Here is a 15,984-nt window from a genome sequence, read left to right as displayed (position 1 = left end):
GAAGCTACAAAGTCAAATTTCAGACTCTAACCTGATTGAGTCCCAAAGTCTAAGGATGTTCTGCTTTACCAGAGCAGCCTCATATTCAAAGATGAATAAGATAAATTCCCACCTTCCAATGGGCTCATTAATCTTAGTCTGTTTGGGAAGGATGGGAATCGCAGAAAAATGCTTGGGGAGACAAGTGGCCAAACAGACACAATGCAGGGTAAGGGGCACAGCAGAGGGAGGAACCACATGTTGGCATAGCCCAGAGTGGGGAGGGCTGGGGCCTGAAAGTGATCTCCTCTGCTTTAATAAAATCATCATTTTTAATTTTGTAATATTTTAAACATACAGACAGGCACCAAAGATAATATAACCTACCTTCTAGAGCTGACAATAATATTTAGCATAATTCTTTCAAATTTCTCACAAGTTTAAAGAAATAAATCATCAAAGATACAGCTAAAACTCTACCCTCCTCCCTACCCCATCCTGAGAGGGAAGAAGTCTGAATGTATTTTTCCTACGCATGTTTTTATACTTTTACTAAATACTACTTCTTACTTTTTGTTACAGTGGTAGATTCTCTTTTCCTGCCTCCAAATGTCCCCATAGGGTATGTTAATTCCTTTTACATTTTCCAGTGGATGGCTTCTGAGAGCGGCAGGAATAGGTGAGCAGACACCGACATCCTAGACAAAAATATGTCCCTGCCAACAACAAAGCCAAATTCTTTCTCTGGGGAACCAATGGACTCAGCATGATAAGGGGCTCATGCCATGGCTAAGGACATCAGAGAGGATGCTCAGGACCCCTGTGGACTAGCGGCCACCGGCCAAGCTTATAGGCATCACAGGCCCCATGGCTGACAGCAGACCTACTGCGTGCCAAGGAGATCTGCAAGGTCAGCCTGCCTCTCACAGACACTTAGCTTTCTGAGGACCAATTGCCCAGTTCAGGTGCTCCATGCACTACTCTGTGCCAGCCAGGAGACTGGGAGAAAGAAGCTATTATATGCTACAGGCTGATGTCCTCCCGTTCAGCTGGTGGTCGACCCACCTCAACTCTTGCTTTCCAATGCCCTGCCCACCTGCCTCAGGCTGGGTGAACACAAAAGACTCATGGTCAGGATGCTGATCTCCAGACAAGGCCTGCATTGTTCCCAACCCAACCTAAACTCCCATCCATGGGAACTTAATTAAAATAAACTATGATACATCCTCACAAAGGAATACTATGTACGTATTTTTTTAAAAGGACAAAGAAGTTCTTTATATATTGATATGGCATTATCTTTAAGATGTATTGTTAAGTGGAAAATGCAAGATGCAGTATAATGTATATTGTAAACTACCATTTTTGTAAAAATAAGTAAATAAACTATGTATGCATAAATAATTGTAGGTACATAGACCATACATGTGAGAATACATAAGAAACCAAAACCAATGGTTGCCTCTGAGGAGGAGAATGGGTGGCTGAATAATTGATACCATTTTTGTATCTTTTAAATTTTGTACCATATGCAAGTATTCTCCATCACATATAACCAAAAAAATTTTTTGAAAGCTAGGGGAAATTTTATAGGAAGAGCAATAAGCTGCATTGCTTTCTCAGATTCACCATATTTTCTACAGCTACTGTTAAAAAGAGACTAATGAAGCCAACTGAGGCGTAAGTAGTGAGTTGGGGCCAGGGAGATGGAGCCAAACTTAACCCTGGCACTACCTCAGTGATATTTCTCTCCAAGAAGTAGGCATGCATAAAAAATGCATCATCCAATCAGGTGAAATTAGCACATTTTCAGTGACTGCATTAATTGACTTAGTGTAAACCAATTTGCTCAATTTCTAAACAAGATTCTCTCTTCCTGGTTGAGGGGATCTAGCCTATATTTAAGGGTACTGAACCTACATGTAAGAAGAGATGATTTAGCAACAACTAATTTCACACAAACCACTCAGTACCGTGGCTTTGAATCTACTAAACATTTGGCAACATTGAAAGGCCCAAGCTGGCACCTTTTTCAACAGGCTACAGGGAGCAATTCCAGCTTTCTGGACTTAGAGAACATGTGAACTTACGAGCTACAGACACAGTGTGCCAGCCTGCACCCCAGGACCCTCCTCACAGGGAACAGGCAGCCACCGAGACACCACACCCACACCCCACAACCTCTGCTAGGACCCTCCTTGCCACCTGTGCCTCCTCTTCACCTTCTCCCAGACATCCATGGACAGGGCCAGGCTCCAGAGGGAGGCACAACCCTGTGGCGCATGGGGCCCCTGGCCTCTGCATGCAAGGCACATTCAACACTCCCACAGATGCCTTACCCCGGCACAGTAATCTCCGCTGATGGTGACCCGCTGGAACTCAGGCATGGCATAGGGTGCTGGTGTGGGCAGGGAAGTGGCTCCAGTGACCACAGGGGTTGTGGGAGACATGGCCGGACTGGCTGCCGGGGGGCCTTTCCAATCTTGCTGTGTCGGCATTTGCAGAGACAGGGACTGGGACCGAATCATCTTGAAACTTTTCTTTCTAAGAGCCAAGGACAAGGAAAAGTGGGAGACATCAGAAGCTAATTGGGGCGAGTGATAAAGACTCTTTGCTGTGTGCATGGCAGGAGAATTTTGCTAAGATTAATCACTGGTGCTGGCCCTAACTATTAAGAAGTTTCTAATTATTCATGCCTTCCTCTTACACATGTCTGCGTGAGATAGAACACAGCCCTCCAGACACCCCTACCTGTGGTCACCATGCACCGCTCAGGGCTGTTTGCACAGCCCACAGAAGATTAAAGCAGGCAAATGCCCCAGGAGACAGAGAGACAAATGGCAGACCACATGGCAGGGGCTCTAAAACCACAGGGCACTAGAGGGGAGGACAATAGCAAATCATGTAGACTTTCCCCACAGTGTGGACAGCATGCTAGCTTCAGATAACACAAACTCTCAGTCCCAACATATGAACGGTCTCAGAAAGGACCAGGAATAGGGTCACAGAGAGACAATCACACTGCAATTCACACAGTTAGACATTTGGGGCAGTGGAGCCAGAAGAGATAGGGATGCTCAATGAGTCCAATCTCCTTGTTTTACAAAGAAGGAGTCCAGAGAGTGCTCAGGACCGTGGACTAGCAACCGCCATCCAAGCTTACAGGCATCATAGGCCCCATGACTGGCAGCAGACCTACTGGGTGCCAAGGAGATCTGCAAGATCAGCCTACTTCTCACAGACACTTTCCCAGAGATGGGAAAGGGCTGGCACAAAGTCACACGGCACAGTGGCTGCTCCACCCAGCCTCCAGCCCTGCTGCTCCCTCCTCTAGCCTGCCGTGTGCCATCCTGGCTGATGCTGCTGGAGCAGGCACAGATATGTACCTCTGTTTGGGGAGAGGGATTGATCAGCACCAAATTCAGGTCCCTCTGGACCTGTTGTCTTGGCACCAAAAGATGATTACACTGGCTCTTGGGCCCAAAGTTGGTTTAAAATGCCACAAGCCCAAGCTTATTTGCAAGGCTGATTTATGATGACTCCATCTTCCTCATTCATGAAACAGACATCAGATGATGTCACTGCAAGTCTCTTCTGCAGGAAAAGAATTACCCAGCATTAAGGTGAGGCCATCAGCACTCTTCTCCCACCTCGTGTTTCTGACTGCTTCCAGTGGAACCCAGCCTCCCCATGGTGCCATCCCACAGTGTCGAATGCCAGAAACCAACTGACTACCTGCCCTACCTTGTGCCACGGGCCCAGTAGCTTCCTGAGTGTTTATTCTACCACAACCACAGCCACCAGCAAGGACTCAGTGACAACTATGACCCACCAGAGCCCTCCTCCTCTCCAGGTACTAGTGTGATACCTACAGGCCTGAAGAAATCGGTTGATCCCCAAATAGGTTTCAGGGCTTACCCAGAAGCAGCTCTCTTCCTCTTGGCCTGTGGCCAGGTCTCCTCACTGCCGAGTTTTCAAGAACCACAGTTCTCCTCCTGTGTTTATACACCCAGTGCTTGCCATGGCCCTCTGGTTCTCACCTGCCTACCCTGTGTTATCACATTTGTGGGACAAGGCTATTTTAACCTGGAAGACAGAGGTGGCTCCTTTTCAGGAATTTACCTTCCCCTTGCCCCGGTCCTGCTAAGTGATGCACTGGGCTGCTTCAGGAAACTCAACCTGAGCCCTGGGAGCCCCCAGCCTCAGCTTTCTCTGGTCTGTCCTCCATCAAATAGAGCTCAGCCAAGCATCCTGCCCCAGGGATGCCACCTTGTCAGTCACTCCTCAGAGGTGGATTCACCTTGAGGATGAGGTTCTCCCTTTGGCATCTTTTGGATGTTCACACCCAGAGGCAGAGCCATTACTTCGGGCTCCCCAACACATTCTGACCTCAGCTGGGACGCATGAGATTCTGGTTTCTGTGTCACTCACGCATGCCTGCCAGGTCACTGTTTTTATTTCCATGCAACCTCACCCCCAAATGCCTCAGCCAAGGCTGCCTGAGGTCTGGTCCTACCAACAAGAAGCAACAGGTGACATCTAAGGTGAGAAACAGCTAAGAAAGTTAAAAAAAAAAAAAAACACCACACACGCACACACAAAAAAACACTACAACCCAAATGCTGGGAGGCTGCCTCAGCCAACGGCCTACCAGGCTTGTCCTAGGAATGTTCTTCTGCCCCAGTGAGGAAGCTAGTACCCACAAACTGTTGCCCAAAGAATTCTCCTTCCTGGGGATATCCATTATGGCGACAACCTTGGTCTTCAGATGAGCTCCAGATTGCCACATATGAGCATCTGCGGGCCAGGAGCTCAGACTTTGTAGGCACAAGGGATAGGTTTAACCACAGATGGGCTAACTCCTCAGGGCTCACTCCCCTTGAGCTTGGAAGAACTGGAAGTTAACCACAGCTTCTATCTCAGGAAATTGGAAAAGCTATATGGAGCCCAAGGATGACCCTGGATTTGTTTTCTATTGCTGCAGAACAAATTGCAACAAATTTGATGGCTTAAAACAACAGCTATTTATTAGCTCACAGTTCTATAGGTGAGAAGTCTGGGTGGGCTTGGCTGGGCTCTATGCTCAGGGTATCAAGAGGCCAAAATCCAGATGTTAGCCACACTGTACTCTTGTCTGGAGGTTCTGGGAAGGAATTCACTTCCAAGTTCATTCCAGTTGTTGGCAGAATTCAGGTCTAGTGGCCACAAGGCTGAAGTCCCAGGCTGCTTGCTGGCTTTCAACAGGGGTCACTCTCAACTCCTACTGACCTCACTCCAATCCCTGCACATAGCCCCCTTCATCTCCAAAGCCAGGAGTGGTCATTGTGCTGTTGCTTTGAATCTCTCTGCCCTCCCCTCCTACACTCAGAAAGCTCTCTATTTTTACGGGCTCATGGGATTAAATCAGGCCCACCAATAACCCCCCGATCTTAAGGTTAACTGTGCCATATTCCATAACATCATCACAGGAGCAATAACTCATCTTATTCACCACATCTGGAGATTAAGGAGGGACATCTGCAGGGGCCGTTTTAGAAATTCTACCTCCCCTAGGCCCATATCTAGCATCCATTCTATACAACCGAGGCCCAGCCAGTAAAGGTAGAGGGTTGGAGCTAAGTGACTGGGTGTGTTGGTGTAAGGGTCAGAGGGTGCGTGACATGGTTTGCATTCATGTCTGTGCCCAAATCTCATGTCAAATTTTAATCCCCAATGTTGGAGGTAGGGCCTGGTGGGAGGTGATTGGATCATGGGGGTGGATCCTTCATGAATGGTTGAGCACCATCTCCTTGGTGCTGTTCTGGTGATAGAGTTTCATGAGATCTGGGCATTTAAAAGTGTGTAGCACCGTCCCCTACCCACTCTCGCTGCCTCTTGCTCCTGCTCCCACCATGTAAGACGCCTGCTCCTGCTTTGCCTTCACCATGAGTCAAAGTTCCCTGAGGCTTCCTCAGAAGCAGATGCTGCCATGCTTCCTATGCAGCCTGCAGAACTATGAGCCAATTATACCTCATTACTTTATAAATTACCAGTCTCAGGTATTTCTTTATAGCAGTGCAAACTAATACAGTGAGTGAGTGTGTCTATGAGTGTGTATATGAACAAAACTGATCCAGTACCCCTGTTAGAAAGCACTTCCTTCTGATGGGCCAAGGTCTGTCTGTCCACTGTCTCACCTGCTGCACCTTGCACTAGCCCCTGGGGCGCCAGCATTTGCTGGGCCACAGCTGGCACACCCCCTCCTTCCTCCACCCACACTTGCACCTGGCAGAAGCACACTCCTGCCAAGGAGCCAGCAGAGTGTCGGGCTGTGAGGACACCAGCTCCAGGCCAAGCCTGAGGGCTCAAAGAGCCAGGAGCAGTTTTCGCATCCCTGAAATAGATGGTCTTCCTGACGCACAAGGACATTCTTGCTAACCAGGCCCACAAGACAAAGAGTTGATCAGGTCACCTGGGCTGTTGTTACAGCATCTTACCTCCCAGCACCTGTCTGGTGCTCCACCTGCTCTATGGCCCTTGGTTGCCCCTGACAGTCACTAAGTCCCCTCCCTTACTCTGCTCCACTCCGTAGCCATCCTCTACTCTGGGGAATCAGGCTCCCAGGGCCTTCCCTATATAGCACTCATATGCTAAAGTGAGGAGCCCTTCAGGCCCTCCTTGCTCTCCTAGAGAATAGCCAGAATCTTCCCAGGGGCCATCTGAAATCCACTGCTCTGCGTGGTCTGTCCAGATGACTACCAGGCAGGGAGGGGCACTGCAGCCAACCTTTCACCAGGCTCTCATATGTGTACTATATGAGCTGGGGGCCACACCTGGACCCCACTTCATTCAATAAACTACTGTGTGCCAGGCCCTGGGGGTAGAGGAGTAGATAAGATATAACTCCTGCCTCCAGGGGATGACTGTGGTGGCTGAGATGAACCCAGACAGTTCTACAGATTATCATACAGTGTGGTTGGTGTAATGAGATGCCCTGGATTTTTTGGGACCCCAGAGGAGACACTTAATCCAGACTAGGGGTGGGAGCAGTGGAGCAATGAGGTCAGAGGGGGGACATTTCAGAACATGGAAGCTGGTTTGAACTCCTCCCCCACGCACACTCAGCTCATTCTGGCAGCCCCTCCACATGAGAATTGTTACGCTAAAGGTTGAAATCAGAAGTCACAAACCAGCACAGGGTTTTGCAAACACCGGGAATCTGAATGCCATTAGGCGGGACAGGCATCCTCCACTTCCACAGGCTCACACTGCCGCTGCTCATGCTGCCCTGGCATTGGCTTACCTGGAATTGGGACCCCCATCTAAGGAGGGAACTAAGAGGAGCTGACACCTCCCCTGTACTTGAGACCAGAGGTCCCAGCCTATCTGGAGAAATATGCTGCACGATGGGCACTAGAAAGGGGTCCCTACAGAGAGAACAGGGGCCCACAGAGACCACTCACTCCGCATGCACAGCCAGATGACCAGCATCCTGGTCAGGTGGGTGTAACTTTGATTCTAACACTTTGCAGCCAGTCAGGTGTGAAAACTCACAGCCCCACCCTCTGTCTCTCCCTGAGCTCCTCTGGAAACCTGCCACCTCTTTCTCCATCCTCCCTTCCCCACAACCCCTCCTGGCCTACTGTAATCTCCACTCATCTCCTGCCACTCACCTTTGCTTCTCCCTTTCTCAATCCTTCCCAGCTGCCCTTCCTCCCTAAAGACCTGGAGATCAAAATGAAGTACAATCTGTACTATCTGTTAACTTAAGTGTTACAATCTCTCTCCCTAACTTTATTTTTAGTTTTACTTTTTTTTTGACACAGGGTCTTGCTCTGCCGCCCAAGCTGGAATGGAGTGGTACGATCTCAGCTCACTGCAACCTCCAGCTCCTGGGTTCAAGCAATTCTCGCGCCTCAGCCTACCAAAAAGCTGGAACCATAGGCGCACACCACCATGCCCAGCTAATTTTTGTATTTTTTGTACATGTTGGCCATGCTGGTCTCAAACTCCTGGCCTCAAGTGATCCACCCACCTCAGCTTCCCAATCTCCCTAACTTTTTTTTTTTCGAGACAGAGTCTCCCTCCCTCAGCCAGGCTGGAGAGCAGTGGGGTGATCTTGGCTCACTGAAACCTTTGCCTCTCAGGTTCAAGCGATTCTCCTGCCTCAGCCTCCGGAGTTGCTGGGATTACAGACATGTGCCGCCACACCCAGCTAACTTTTACATTTTTAGTAAAGACAGGGTTTCTACATGTTGGCCAGGCTGGTCTCCAACTCCTGACTTCAGGTGATCCGCCGGCCTCGGCCTCCCAAAGTGCTGGGATTACAGGCATGAGCCACTGCGCCCAGCCCAATCTCTCCCTAACTTTAAAAGGGGATAAATTGACTATTTCAAATGAAGCTCCTTTGTCAATGACCCTGAATTTTTAAAAAGTTCCCCATTCTTATTTTCACAAGTTTCATAAAATGAAGTGACTTAGCAACACTTTAGCTGTGCTATGCTCAATTCATAATGCAGATATGTTTCTCAATTTCACTCAAAACATTCTAGGGAAGCGGCTGTCCTAGATAGCCAAATTTTTCAACTAATAAAGTTTGTTCCCTCTCTATCCTAATTTTTTTCTTTTTTTTATTATACTTTAAGTTCTGGGGTACATGTAAAGAATGTGCAGGTTTGTTACATAGGTATACACATGCCATGGTGGTTTGCTGCACCCATCAACCCGTCACCTACATTAGGTGTTTCTCCTAATGCTATCCCTCTCCTAGCCCCTCACCCCCCAACAGGCCCCAGTGTGTGATGTTCCCCTCCCTGTGTCCATGTGTTCTCATTGTTCAACTCCTACTTATGAGTGAGAACATGAGATGTTTGATTTTCTCTTCTTGTGTTAGTTTGCTGAGAATGGTGGTTTCTAGCTTCATCCATGTCCCTGCAAAGGACATGAACTCATCCTTTTTTATGGCTGCATAGTATTCCATGGTGTATATGTGCCACATTTTCTTTATCCAGTCTATTATTGATGGACATTTGGGTGGGTTCCAAGTCTTTGCTATTGTGAATAGTGCTGCAATAAACATACGTGTGCATGTGTCTTTATAGAATGATTTATAATCCTTTGGATATATACCCAGTAATGGGATCACTGGGTCAAATGGTATTTCTAGTTCTAGATCCTTGAGGAATCACCACACTGTCTTCCACAATGGTTGAACTAATTTACACTCCCACCAACAGTGTAAAAGCGTTCCTGTTTCTCCACATCCTCTCCAGCATCTACTGTTTCCTGACTTTTTAATGATTGCCATTCTAACTGGTGTGAGATGGTATCTCATTGTGGTTTTGATTTGCATTTCTCTAATGACCAGTGATGGTGAGCTTTTTTTCATATGTTTGTTGGCTGCATAAATGTCTTCTTTTGAGAAGTGTCTGTTCATTTCCTTTGCCCACTTTTTGATGGGGGTGTTTTCTTGTAAATTTGTTTAAGTTCTTTGTAGATTCTGAACATTAGCCCTTTGTCAGAAGGATAGACTGAAAAAATTTTCTCCTGTTCTGAAGGTTGCCTGTTCACTCTGATGGTAGTTTCTTTTGCTGTGCAGAAGCTCTTTAGTTTAATTAGATCCCATTTCTCAATTTTGGCTTTTGTTGCTATGGCTTTTGATGTTTTATACATGAAGTCTTTGCCCATGCCTATGTCCTGAATGTCCTAGGTTTTCTTCTAGGGTTTTTATGGTTTTAGGTCTTACATTTAAGTCTTTAATCCATCTTGAGTTAATTTTTGTATAAGATGTAAGGAAGGAGTCCAGTTTCAGTTTTTTGCATATGGCTAGCCAGTTTTCCCAACACCATTTATTAAATAGGGAATCCTTTCCCCATTGCTTGTTTGTGCCAGGTTTGTCAAAGATCAGATGATTGTAGATGTGTGGTGTTATTTCTGAGGCCTCTGTTCTGTTCCATTGGTCTATATATCTGTTTTGATACCAGTACCATGCTTTTTTGGTTACTGTAGCCTTGTAGTATAGTTTGAAGTCAGGTAGCGTGATGCCTCCAGCTTTGTTCTTTTTGCTTAGAATTGTCTTGACTATACAAGCTCTTTTTTGGTTCCGTATGAAATTTAAAATAGTTTTTTCCTAATTCTGTGAAGAAAATCAATGGTAGCTTGATGGGGATAGCACTGAACCTATAAATTACTTTGGGCAGTATGGCCATTTTCATGATATTGATTCTTCCTATCCATGAGCATGGAATGTTTTTCCATTTGTTTTTGTCCTCTCTTATTTCCTTGAGCAGTGGTTTGTAGTTCTCCTTGAAGAGGTCCTTACATCCCTTGTAAGTTGGATTCCTAGCTATGTTATTCTCTTAGTAGCAATTGAGAATGGGAGTTCACTCATGATTTGGCTCTGTTTGTCTATTATTGGTGTATAGGAATGCTTGTGATTTTTGCACATTGATTTTGTATCCTGAGACTTTGCTGAAGTTGCTTTTTAGCATAAGGAGATTTGGGGCTGAGATGGTGGGGTTTTCTAAATATACAATCATGTCATCTGCAAACAGAGACAATTTGACTTCCTCTTTTCCTATTTGAATAGTCTTTATTTCTTTCTCTTGCCCGATTGCCCTGGCCAGAACTTCCAATACTGTGTTGAATAGGAGTGGTGAGACAGGGCATCCTTGTCTTGTGCCAGTTTTCAAAGGGAATGCTTCCAGTTTTTGCCCATTCAGTATGATATTGCCTGTGGGTTTATCATAAATAGCTCTTTTTATTTTGAGATACGTTCCATCAATACCTAATTTATTGAGAGTTTTTAGCATGAAGGGGTGCTGAATTATATTGAAGGCCTTTTCTGCATCTATTCAGATAATCATGTGGTTTTCGTCATTGGTTCTGTTTATGTGATGGATTACGCTGACTGATTTGCATATGTTGAACCAGCCTTGCATCCCAGGTATGAAGCCAACTTGATCATGGTGGATAAGCTTTTGGATGTGCTGCTGGATTTGGTTTGCCAGTATATTATTGAGGGTTTTTACATCAATGTTCATCAGGGATATTGGCCTGAAATTTTCTTTTTCTGTTGTGTCTCTACCATGTTTTGGCATCAGGATGATGCTGGCCTCATAAAATGAGTTAGGGAGGAGTCCTTCTTCTTCTGTTGTTTGGAATAGTTTCAGAAGGAATGGTACCAGCTCCTCTTTGTACCTCTGGTAGAATTTGGCTGTGAATCCGTCTGGTCCTGGGCTTTTTTTGGTTGGTGGGCTATTCATTACTGCCTGAATTTCAGAACTTATTATTGGTCTATTCAGGGATTCAACTTCTTTCTGGTTTAGACTTGGGAGAGTGTATGCGTCCAGGAATTTATCCATTTCTTCTAGATTTTCTAATTTATTTGCATAGAGGTATTTATAGTATTCTCTGATGGTAGTCTGTATTTCTGTGGGATCAGTGGTGATATCCCATTTATTATTTTTTATTGTGTCTAGTTGATTCTTCTCTCTTTTTCTCTTTGTTAGTCTTGCTAGCAGTCTATTTATTTTGTTGATCTTTTAAAAAAAAAAAAAAAAAAACCAGCTCCTGGATTCATTGATTTTTTGAAGAGTTTTTCATGCCTCTATCTCCTTTGGTTCTGCTCTGATCTTAGTTATTTCTTGTCTTCTGCTAGCTTTTGAATTTGTTTGCTCTTGGTTCTCTAGCTCTTTTAATTGTGATGTTAGGTTGTTGATTTTAGATCTTTCCTGCTTTCTCTTGTGGGCATTTAGTGCTATAAATTTCCCAATACACACTGCTTTAAATGTGTCCCAGAGATTCTGGTACATTGTGTCTTTGTTCTCACTGGTTTCAAAGAACATCTTTATTTCTGCCTTCATTTCATTATTTACCCAGTAGTCATTCAGCAGCAGATTGTTCAGTTTCCACGTAGTTGTGTGGTTTTGAGTGAGTTTCTTAATCCTGAGTTCTAATTTGATTGCACTGTGGTCTGAGCGACTGTTTGTTATGATTTCCGTTCTTTTGCGTTTGCTGAGGAGTGTTTTACTTCCAATTATGTGGTCAATTTTAAAGTAAGTGCAATGAGGCGCTGAGAAGAATGTATATTCTGTTGATTTGGGTTGGAGCTTGGTCCAGAGCTGAGTTCAAGTCCTGAATATCCTTGTTAATTTTCTGTCTCGTTGATCTGTCTAATATTGACAATGGGGTGTTAAAGTCTCCCACTATTATTGTGTGGGAGTCTAAGTCTCTTTCTAGGTCTCTAAGACTTGCTTTATGAATCTGGGTGCTCCTGTATTGGGTGCATATATATTTAGGACAGTTAGCTCTTCTTGTTGCATTGATCCCTTTACCATTATGTAATGCCCTTCCTTGTCTCTTTTGATCTTTGTTGGTTTAAAGTCTGTTCTATCAGAGGTTAAAATTGCAACTTCTGCTTTTTTTTTCTTTCCATTTGCTTGGTAAATATTCCTCCATCCCTTTTTTTTGAGCCTATGTGTGTCTTTGCACATGAGATGAGTCTCCTGAATACAGCACACTGATGGGTCTTGACTCCATCCAATTTGCCAGTCTGTGTGTTTTAATTGGGGCATTTAGCCTGTTTACATTTAAGGCTAATATTGTTATGTGTGAATTTGATCCTGTCATTATGATGATAGCTGGTTATTTTGCCCATTAGTTGATGCAGTTTCTTCAAAGTGTTGATAGTCTTTACAATTTGGTATATTTTTGCAGTAGCTGGTACCAGTTGTTCCTTTCCATGTTTAGTGTTTCCCTCAGGAGCTCTTGTAAGGCAGGCCTGGTGGTGACAAAATCTCTCAGCATTTGCTTGTCTGTAAAGGATTTTATTTCTCCTTCGCTTATGAAGCTTAGTTTGGCTGGATATGAAATTCTGGCTTGAAAATTCTTTTCTTCAGGAATGTTGAATATCGGCCCCCCACTCTCTTCTGGCTTGTAGGGTTTCTGCAGAGAGATCCACTGTTAGTCTGATGGGCTTCTCTTTGTGGGTAACCTGACCTTTCTCTCTGGCTGCCCTTAACATTTTTTCCTTCATTTCAACTTTGGTGAATCTGACGATTATGTGTCTTGAGGTTGCTCCTCTCGAGGAATATCTTTGTGGTGTTCTGTATTTCCTGAATTTGAATGTTGGCTTGTCTTGCTAGGTTGGGGAAGTTTTCCTGGATAATATCCTGAAGAGTGTTTTCCACTTGTTTCCATTCTCCCCGTCACTTTCAGGTACATCCATCAAACGTAGGTTTGGTCTTTGCACACAGTCCCATATTTCTTGGAGGCTTTGTTCCTTTTCATTCTTTTTCCTCTACTCTTGTCTTCTCATTTTATTTCATTAAGTTGGTCTTCAATCTCTGATATCCTTTCTTCTGTTTGATTGATTCAGCTATTCATACTTGTGAATGCTTCACAATGTTCTTGTGCTGTGTTTTTCAGCTCCATCAAGTCATTTATGTTCTCTAAATTGGTTTTTCTAGTTAGCAATTCATCTGTCCTTTTTTCAAGGTTCTTATCTTCCTTGCATTGGGTTAGAACATGTTCCTTTAGCTCAGAGGAGTTTGTTATTACCCACCTTCTGAAGCCTACTTCTGTCAATTGGTCAAACTCATTCTCCATCCAGTTTTATTCCCTTGCTGGCAAGGAGTTGTGATCATTTGGAGCAGAAGAGGCATTCTGGTTTTTGGAATTTTCAGCCTTTTTGAGCTGGTTTACCTCCCCATCTTCGTGGATTTATCTATCTTTGGTCTTTGATGCTGGTGACCTTCGGATGTGGTCTCTGATTAGATGTGCTATTCCTTTCTGTTTGTTAGATTTCCTCCTAACAGTCAGGCCCCTCTGCTAGAGTTTGCTGGAGGTCCACTCCAGACCCTGTTTGGCTGGGTGTCACTAGAGGAGGCTGCAGAACAGCAAAGACTGCTGCCTGTTCTTTCCTCTGGAAGCTTCATCCCAGAGGGGCATTCGCCTGATGCCAGCCAGAGCTCTCCTGTAGAGGTGCCTGTCGGCCCCTACTGGGAGGTGTCTCCCAGTCAGGATACACGGGGGTTAGGGACCCACTTGAGGAGGCAGTCTGACCCTTAGCAAAGCTTGAATGCTGTGCTGGGAGGACTGCTGGTCTCTTCAGAGCTGTCAGGCAGGGACGTTTAAGTCTGCTGAAGCTGTGCCCACAGCTGCCCCTTCCCCCAGGTGCTCTGTCCCAGGGAGATGGGGGTTTTATCTATAAGTCCCTGACTGGGGCTGCTGCCTTTTTTTCAGAGATGCCCTGCCCAGAGAGAAGAAATCTAGAGAGGCAGTCTGGCCACAGCGGCTTTGCTGAACTGCGGTGGGCTCCACCTAGTTCGAACTTCCTGGTGGCTTTGTTTACACTGTGAGGGTAAAACCTCCTACTCAAGCCTCAGCAATGGCCAACGACCCTCCCCCTACGAAGCTTGAGTGTCCCAGGTTGATCTCAGACTGCCGCTGTGCTGGCAATGAGAATTTCAAGCCAGTGGATTTTTTTTTTTTTTTTTTTTTTTTTTTGAGACAGAATTTTGCTCTTGTCGCCCAGGCTCAGTGCAATGGTGCAATCTCGGCTCACTGCAACCTCCTTCTCCTGGGTTCAAGCGATTCTCTTGCCTCAACCTCCCGAGTAACTGGGATTACAGGTGCCCACCACCACGCCCATCTAATTTTTGTATTTTTAGTAGAGACAAGTTTTCACCATGTTGGCCAGGCTGGTCTTGAACTCCTGACATCAGGTGATCCACTCGCCTCAGCCTCCCTAAGTGCTGGGATTACAGGCATGAGCCACTGCACCTGGCCACCAGTGGATCTTAGTTTGCTGGGCTCCATGGGGCTGGGACCTGCCAAGCCAGACCACTTGGCTCCCTGGCTTCAGCCCCCTTTCCAGGGGAGTGAATGATTCTGTCTCGCTGGCGTTCCAGGTGCCGCTGGGGTACAGAAAAGAAAAAAAAAAAAACTCCTGCAGCTAGTTCGGTGTCTGCCCGAACAGCTGCCCTGTTTTGTGCTTGAAACCCAGGGCCCTGGTGGTGTAGGCACCAGAGGGAATCTCCTGGTCTGCAGGTTGCAAGGACCATGGGAAAAGCACAGTATCTGGGCCAGAGTGCATAGTTCCTCAGGCTCAGTCCCTCATGACTTCCCTTGGGTAAGGAAGATAATTCCCCTATCCCTTGTGCTTCCCGGGTGAGGCAACGCCTCACCTTGCTTTGGCTCACCCTCCACGGGCCGCACCCGCTGTCCAACTAGCCTCAGTGAGATGAACCAGTACCTCAGTTGGAAATGCAGAAATCACCCCCTTCTGCATCGATCTCACTGGGAGCTGCAGACTGGAGCTGTTCCTAATTGGCCATCTTGCCAGCCTTAACTATATCCTAATTTTTTAAAAATCAATTTTTGTCTGACTTCTTAAAAAAATACATAATTCCTGCATTCTTCCTCAAAGCATGCCGAACATAATTTAAAGTTTTCTCAATGATTCAGGATCATCACTGTATTATCCAGTCATGATCTCAGAGGTGTGTTATCCCTAAACTACTGTGCTTCAAATTCTTGTGTCTGCTTTTCACAATTATTTTGTTTCCTCTCTCACTGTTGACTGTAATAACAACAATAACAAAACAGGAACATTAACGGTACTCCAAGCACTGTGCTAAGGATTTTTTTGTGCATTCGCTCATTTAATTCTCACAAGGTACGTCCTTTTATTATTCTCATTTTGCAGTTTAGGAAACCAGCTCAGGCAGTCAAGAGCTTTGACCAAGGCCATTCAGTAGTAAGTGACAGGGCTGCCACTTGAACCCAATAGGTCTGACCCCAAAGCCCAGGCTTATAATCACCACACATCACCTCTGTGACCCTGCCTGTAGAAGTCTCTCTCTTTTTTTTTTTTTTTTTTTGACAGAGTTCTGCCCAGCTGAGTCAGTCCCATCCCTCACTGCAGCCCCCCCCCCCCCCCCCCCCCCCCCCCCCCCCCCCCGCTTTTTTTTTTTAGAACCACTGTGCCAGTCCACTCCTGACTGTGACCCCCCTCGCCCCTGC

General features: G+C 45.7%; 1 protein-coding gene across 6 annotated transcripts in view; it reads right to left on the bottom strand.

The window, feature by feature from the left end:
• AMPD3 (adenosine monophosphate deaminase 3) overlaps positions 1–15,984 on the bottom strand; it is a 56,437-nt gene that overhangs the window by 26,020 nt on the left and 14,433 nt on the right. For 5 of the 6 annotated variants that reach the window (XR_004033655.1, XM_030829434.1, XM_003254934.3 and 2 more), the window contains exon 3: positions 2,319–2,523. The exons of the other annotated variant lie outside the window; for it this stretch is intronic. Coding sequence is in view for 4 of the 5 variants with exons in the window: in XM_030829434.1 (XP_030685294.1) it covers positions 2,319–2,523 (205 nt within the window). In the remaining variant the exon portion in view is untranslated. The remainder of the gene's footprint in view (positions 1–2,318; positions 2,524–15,984) is intronic. 6 annotated transcript variants of the gene reach the window in all.

Source organism: Nomascus leucogenys, chromosome 15 (genome assembly GCF_006542625.1).
Source record: "Nomascus leucogenys isolate Asia chromosome 15, Asia_NLE_v1, whole genome shotgun sequence".
Classification (NCBI taxonomy): domain Eukaryota; kingdom Metazoa; phylum Chordata; class Mammalia; order Primates; family Hylobatidae; genus Nomascus; species Nomascus leucogenys.
This window is presented reverse-complemented; position numbering and strand designations above follow the sequence as displayed.